The sequence below is a fragment of the Lolium rigidum genome, chromosome 2, assembly GCF_022539505.1.
Source record: "Lolium rigidum isolate FL_2022 chromosome 2, APGP_CSIRO_Lrig_0.1, whole genome shotgun sequence".
Taxonomy (NCBI): domain Eukaryota; kingdom Viridiplantae; phylum Streptophyta; class Magnoliopsida; order Poales; family Poaceae; genus Lolium; species Lolium rigidum.
Window position 1 is genome coordinate 11,019,394 of NC_061509.1, and position 7,522 is coordinate 11,026,915.

Below are 7,522 nucleotides of genomic sequence, written 5' to 3' on the forward strand. Positions count from 1 at the left end.
TATTAGGCTCGAAAAAGAACCGGCACTATTTGGAACGCGCTGGTGTGAGCCAAATCGCTATCGGAGCTGCTATGGGGCGTGCTGGTGAAGATGCTCTAATTACGAATTGCAGCTATCATACACAATCAATCTGAACAAACCTGGACACAATCAATCTGAACAAACCTCGATTAGAGCCACATAACCAAGGGACGGAATTTCCATTTCGATTCCATGCGCGCAAAACCAAGGTTCGAGACGTGCCGCGATGGTCTCGCTTCCGTGCGCGTCACTTCGGGGATATGTTGTTACTAATCTCAGCGCGAGCACGTGCGCGCCGGGGTCGATTCCAGTCGCCGGGGCGGCGTGCGCGCAGGGTTTTCGGCCTAATGACTCTTCCTCCGGGGTCGATTCCAGTCGCCGGGGCGGCTTGCGCGCAGGGTGTTCGGCCTAATGACTCTTCCTCCATGGCCTACATCACCTCTAGTGCAGGTCGTGCCGACATGTCCACTGAGACCGACCGAAGTCAAGCTAAGGTTAGTCCACTCTCTGGATTCCACTGGCTGAGTCGTTGGTGATGTCTTGACGCGGCCTCACCAGTGAGCTCGTACATGTGACATCACCGTCAGGGTACGGGTTGCGCGTGACGACCTCGCCTCAGGGTCTTCGAACACGGCAGTGCCAGGTAAGGTACGTGGTCGCTGTGTGGATGCAGGGCTCCATCCGAAGTTGTTGGCTTAGCTACTACAGTGTGCCAATTGTGATAGTTGTTAGCTAGTGCTAGAGCAGAGAAGACACCCTCGATCCATCTAATGCCACCAGAGGAATCTGTGTCAATTAGCACAAAAGTTGGCAGAATGTAGTGGCTGTAACCTTTCTATTGGTGGAGCATGCTTAGTTATCGTCACAAAAGGGAAAAAAGAAAAGTTCTCTTTTTGGAGCACGTGATAGAGAACCTGCTTGCTGTGCATTGACTTGCTTGACTAGAACAGTAACAAGCACGCACAAGTATTTGTTAGTCCCATGTATATGTAAATGCCATAGCCTCTGCCTCTCGCTCAGCTACACGACTCTGGTTTTGCTCACGAAAGCAAAGAAGACTCATGAATCTATGCGTTGCAGTTCCCTTATTCTTTATCTTCCAGTTCATCCATGCCCAACCTGATGATCTAGGTGCGTTGTCCCTTGTTCTTATTTATCACTGCTCTTTCAGTTCAGTTCAGGGATTGCACACTGAGAAGCACTTGCAGTGCTCATAAATGCTACCCAAAGGTGATAGAAATCCACGACACATAACCATTGTTGATATAAATCTTTCCAACCTGTATCTTGTTTCCAGGTTTCATAAGCATCGATTGTGGTATCCCAGTGTACTCTACCCACCAAGATCCCGTTACGAATATACTATATGTATCAGACTATGGTTTCATCGGCACAGGAGAAAATCACAACATCTCCTCAGATTACAAAAATCCATCACTTGCTAAAGGCTACTTCAATCTCCGGTTCTTTCCACATGGCCCAAGGAATTGCTACACCCTGAGGTCCTTGGTGACAGGAAACAGGTACCTTGTTCGTGCCTCCTTTTACTATGGAAACTACGACGGCCTGGGTAAACCTCCCATCTTTGATGTGTACCTGGGAGCAAACTACTGGCATGAAGTTAATTTTGATGCAAGATCAGTTAATTGGATGGACATCATAGTTGTGTCTCCTACTGATTACCTGCAAGTTTGTCTGGTTAACAAAGGGAGGGGAACTCCTTTTATATCTGCGCTGGAGTTGAGGTCACTGAACACCACTCTTTACCCACCAGTAAATGCAAGTCAATCACTCGCGCTGATTAGTTCTAATAGGTTCCTCTTGGGGCCCACAGGCAAATCAATAATCAGGTTAGTTTTCAACTTATAATTCTTGTAATAAAATTTTAACTTTGCAGTGGTATCTTTATCTGGATCGATAGAAGTAAAATTTGGTGGCTGTGTATCTTGTGAACTAAAAAAATGAGCGTAGACTTGTATTGCATAAGTTTTGTGCCCAAGGTATACTCTGATAACGATATCGCTGTTTTGACTCTAAATAATTCAGTGGACTATAATACAACTAATAAATATATGTATTTCATTGGTCTAAACAGGTACCCCTCGGACCCCCATGACCGCATCTGGTCGACGTATGATGCAGTTCCGAATTGGACGGAGATATCTACAACATATGTCATTCAGAATAACCTCAGCGGTGTCTACGATGTGCCGTCATCTGTTATTCAAAATGCAGCAACTGTTAATAGCTCAAGAATGGATTTCTCGTGGGATCCATCTGATACATCGGTGGACATAAGCTCCAAGTACTTCTTTGTTTTCTACTTGGCTGAGCTGCAGAATGTACCCAGAAATGCGGTGCGGCAGTTTGATATCATTATCAATAACAAGACATGGAACACACAACCTTACACGCCAACATACCTATTTGCCAATTATTTTTCAGGCATTGTAGATGGGATGTCAAATTTTAGGGTGTCACTTGTTTCTACAAAAAATGCAACACTGCCACCTATCCTCAATGCCATGGAAATGTACTTGGTGAAACCGATAACTGAGGTTGCAACTGACCCTGGAGATGGTATGCATTTACTGATGCAATAGTAGTTTAAACTACAGTGGGTATAATAAACTGGAGTGATAGAGTAATGGGTTTTGTGTACTTTTACAACAGAAAAATGTCCACATGTAATAAAAACATTGGGAAAAGTTCACTTTTGAAACCATAACTCTAAAACCGTTTGGTTCCTAACGTGAAACTATTTAAACCGTTCATCTTTCACCCCTGATTAGTTGCGTAAGTGGTTTTGCGTGACATGGATATCACGTGCCCACCAGATCACTGCCATGTCACCGTGCCCTGTTGTTTGATTTGTTTCAACCATTTTTTGCAGTATTTTCCGTGAAAGGTTTTTTATCCAGTAATGGTGGAATTTGTTTTAGACTATTTGCTGCTATAGATTTTTGTTGACAGCAGTGTCCTTGTGGACACATCATATCCACGTCACAAAAACCACTTGTAAAGCTACCTGAGGATGAAAGCGGATGGTTTCAACAGTTAGTGGTTGCAATTCAAACACTTCTACAGTATATAAAGGTTAAAAATTAAACTCTTGCCAAATTCAAGGTTGAGAAGCAGACATCCTCTTTGCAATATGAGATGTATTGGACTGATAGTATCCCAGTTGCTTTTTTTAATCACATTTGAGGTGTATTAGTATCTTAAAGCTTTTCTGCTTATCTCTATGTTTTGTATTGGCTTAACCACTCTTCATTCTCGCAAAACAGCTAAAGCCATGATGGCCATCCAAGAAGATTTTGGTGTGCTAAAAAACTGGATGGGAGATCCATGTACTCCAAAAGCTTTTGTATGGAGAGGATTAAAATGCTCATATTCTGCAGCGGATCCCTCTAAAATAACAGCATTGTACGTTTCATAACTATGATTGAATGAACTAAAGATAACCAGTTGTTATAGGCTGAATAGTTTGAGATAGGACATTTTGACAAGAGAAGTTAACTCTTCTGGATTTTTTTTTTTTGGCAGAAACCTATCGTCCTTTGGGTTAGTTGGTGACATCTCTCCTAATTTGAAATATCTCAAGGCACTCCAGTATCTGTAGGTTTCTGACTTCTAATCATAATTTCTTTTATATTCATGTGGTGCTGCCTTTTACTTTTGCTATTACTAGCAAAATGGACACGTGGCCCTTTTCCTCATCCTCTATGTTTTAGTATATCTAGGAATTGATGTACTTGTAAAAAAAAAACAAAGGTCTCTATTTCTTTAAGGATGTTGAACACTTGAACTGTATATTCACATCCACAAAATTTACAAGCATATTTTCAAATTTCGTAAAAAAAACACACAGATAATATTAAGATAATTAACATGTTTGCACGGTAACTGAGTTACTCAGCATCATCTGACACAATTTACACAGCATTACAGAGACACTCTTGAATTATCTGTATCTATGTGTTCAGGAAAGAAGGGAAACCCTGCGTATCTCCATATGACCATACGGGAACTCTGGACACATGATATGTGCATGTTTGTCTTCACCGTCTACTGAAAATATACTTCCAGAAAACTAACAATATATTTTGGAAGAGCAACGTGATTCTCTTCATTTACATGAATTAAGCCATTGACTAGCTGCATTCTTTTGCCTCTTGTATTTGGTCACGAAATGAAGCTGAAAAGTAGCATTTTCCAAAGCATTTTATTCCATATTCCTTACTAGATTAATTCAAAATATTTTTGCTGCTTCCAGGGATTTGTCACACAACAACTTGTCTGGGCCTATTCCCGACTTTCTTGGGCAACTTTCGTTACTAATATTTCTGTAAGTTTTATTACTTATCTGCTCTTTCTTGCATCTGGACAGAACAGTTTTATGGTTATGGTATACCATGCTTTTTCTTTATAGGGATCTGACCAGCAATGATCTCAGTGGACCAATTCCTGACAGCCTTCTACAAAAATCCAAAAATGGGTCCCTATCAATAAGGTTTGTTTTATATTTACTAAAGGATAAGAATGCACTAGAACTAAATTCTCATTATACTTTAGAGAAAAAAAAACATTCAAAATAATATACAAACACTCAACATGTTCAGATGATGTCATTAATATTTTTAAATTATTGAGTTAATATTATAGTAGCTTCTTAAAACTTTATGTTATGCTATTTGGGTCTTTTGTTCTTCAACCTCTTTGACTGTATATCATTCATTTAATAAGGTATAGTACTTTTTGGTTAACATCATTAAGTAAAATTTATATGATGACGGTTCATTTTTCCACAGGAGGCATGGAAGAATGTTATATATCAGTTCACTTTGTTGCATGTTATGGGTGGTTTCATTTCTTATAGAACCTTAGTTATGAAACTACCTTTGAAAATATTCTCAGTATTACATTTACTAGACCTGACTATTAGGTTTGATCGATCAGAAAATTTGTGGAGATTAATTGGTTCCCTCTTGCGTTTATAGTCGGAACCTTTCTTCATTTGGAATACCATGGAAGCATGCTACTAATGTGAAATTGTGTACATTTTAATATTGTCAGGATTGGTGATAATGCAAATCTTTGTGGCAATAGTACTGCCTGCATATCAGGTCGGAAGAAATTCAATGGGACACGTCTAGTTGCAATAATTGTTCCAATAGTTGCCAGCATGGCACTATTTATTGTCTTATTTCTTCTGATGCGCCCAGTGCTCAAAGGAACCACTGCACTGTTTACTGTCTTATTTGTTCTGCTACGCCCAGTGCTCAAAGGAAAAGGTAACAGTCAGATGGAAACAATTGTTACTATTCAGTGCATAACATAACATAGCATGAACTTTCATTTATTTTCCCTTTTTTATACTAAAATAAAACTCTTGCCTTTAACTACTTTGCACAGATGAATCAGTGTTACTTGAAAACCGAGAATTCTCTTACAGAGAACTGAAGCATATTACTGATAACTTCAGCCAAGAGATTGGCAAGGGAGGGTTTGGACCAGTCTTCCTTGGCTACTTGGAGAATGGAAACTCAGTAGCTGTGAAAGTGCGTGCCGAGTCATCGTCCCAAGGGAGTAAAGAGTTTCTGGCTGAGGTAAAATGAAAATCAAGTTCAAAGTTTTTTCTGTCACAACATTTTGTTTTTCTTTCATCTGTCTTTCAGCCGATTTCTTTTGGTTGCCATCTCTAAGAATTCTTATAAATAAAGCACTTCTAAAAAGAATTATGTTGTTTTGTAGATAAAACTCTACTCACTAAAGATTCGTGTTACAAGTTCTACTTAAATTATATGAAAAAACCCTTCTGCGTGCTATTGCAGGCTCAGCACTTGACGAGGATTCACCACAAGAACTTAGTTTCCTTAATTGGCTACTGCAAAGACATAAACCATTTAGCCCTTGTTTACGAGTACATGCCCGAAGGGGACCTGCAGGGTTATCTGAGAGGTTGTTCGTCTTATCTATTCAGATATACATTCCTATATATCATCTAATCGAGGTTCTTAGGCGCCCTAGATCTGCTGTAAGCTATATCATGGAATTCAGATTACATATGAATGGTACATTTTCTCAAAATAGAAATGCATAACCCCAAATCGACCGTGTTTACTAACTGAAGTCCTTGAATTTATCCCAAATATTCTGTAAACTAATTATGTTAAATTTCTGTTGACATCCCAAGCCACTTCTACTAGTAGACCGCTCACTTGGGAGCAACGTCTTCAGATCGCCCTTGATGCTGCACAAGGTTTTGGACTTAACAGCCACTCACTAGGACCTGAGATTTCCTTTACGCATCAACTGTTTAAAAAATAGTATTTAGTATTTTCTTTATGACAGGTCTTGAGTATCTGCACATCGCGTGCAAACCACAATTGATTCACAGAGATGTGAAGAGCAGGAACATTCTCCTGGCGACTGATCTTGTGGCTAAGATTGCTGATTTTGGCTTGACCAAGGTTTTTGGTGACTCAAAAACACACATAACCACTGAACCAGTTGGTACTTTTGGCTACTTAGATCCCGAGTACGTCATGCACGGCATACCTTCTCCTATAGCCTCTACTTGCTTCGTCAACATTTCATACGTTGCCATTGTTTTTCCAGAATTAAGGATCTATGTGTCTACTTATTGTTCAGGTACTTCCGCAGTTTTCGCGTCACCGAGAAGAGCGATGTGTTCAGCTTTGGCGTCGTCCTCCTGGAGCTCATCACAGGCAGTCTTCCAGTCGTACCGATCAGCGACAACATGAGAATCCACATTGGTGAGTGGGTGCAACAGAGCCTCGACCACGGCACCATGGAAAACATTGTGGATTCAAAGATGGGAGGGGACTATGATATCAACTCTGTCCGAAAAGCTGTCGCCCTTGCACTGCACTGCAAGCGAGAGGTCTCCCGGGAGCGTCCGGCGATGGCTGAGGTGGTTATGCAGCTTAAGGAGTGCTTGGTGCTTGAGAACCGTTGGGACAGGATGCGAAGAAACTTGGGTTCCAATGGTGATGGTTTGACTTTGACCTGCGCTAGAGAGGGAAGTGCACTTGAGGCAGAAGAAGAACAAGGTGAGGAGATAGAAGCGGTTGCTTATGGTCCTGCAATGTGATACTAGTGGTTTTGATGATGTTATATGAGTGCTGGAGGTTTGAGCACTCTTACATTACCTTTATGATAAAGATTTGTCTTGTCTCTCTTTGTGACGTTCTTAAATTTCTGGCTATGTTTAGATGAATTTTCCACCAAAAGAAAATTATGGAGATGAAATGAGATCAGCCATGTATTTGATAGCTGTACCTCGAAGCTAACACTTCTTATTCTTTTGACTACACATTTCTGTCATAGGATCGGTATTAGACTAGTTGTGAAGCGCTTCTGGCACTCCCGGAGCAAAGTTGTCTGACTAAAACATTTGATTCAGACTGAGGAAACTAGACTACAATTTTTTTTAGAAAAAATTTGCAATTTTACTTTTGAAACAAATGTTACAAAA

General features: G+C 40.4%; 1 protein-coding gene across 1 annotated transcript; it reads left to right on the forward strand.

Moving 5' to 3' along the window:
• Positions 1–368: 368 nt before the first annotated feature.
• Positions 369–7,319, forward strand: LOC124689209 (probable LRR receptor-like serine/threonine-protein kinase At1g05700). Its single transcript, XM_047222768.1, has 14 exons — positions 369–515; positions 1,125–1,152; positions 1,319–1,871; positions 2,117–2,601; positions 3,309–3,447; positions 3,568–3,639; positions 4,298–4,369; positions 4,454–4,534; positions 5,098–5,315; positions 5,437–5,630; positions 5,856–5,982; positions 6,218–6,283; positions 6,376–6,562; positions 6,676–7,319. Exons 1-14 carry the CDS (start codon positions 369–371, stop codon positions 7,136–7,138), a joined length of 2,832 nt encoding a protein of 943 aa, XP_047078724.1. The 3' UTR covers positions 7,139–7,319.
• The last annotated feature ends 203 nt before the right edge of the window (positions 7,320–7,522 follow it).

Coding starts and splice junctions, on each gene's coding strand:
- LOC124689209 (XM_047222768.1), top strand. CDS start 369: ATGACTCTTCCTCCGGGGTCGATTCCAGTCGCCGGGGCGGCTTGCGCG. Junction 1,872..2,116: donor ACAGGCAAATCAATAATCAG/GTTAGTTTTCAA, acceptor TGGTCTAAACAG/GTACCCCTCGGACCCCCATG. Junction 5,316..5,436: donor CCCAGTGCTCAAAGGAAAAG/GTAACAGTCAGA, acceptor TACTTTGCACAG/ATGAATCAGTGTTACTTGAA.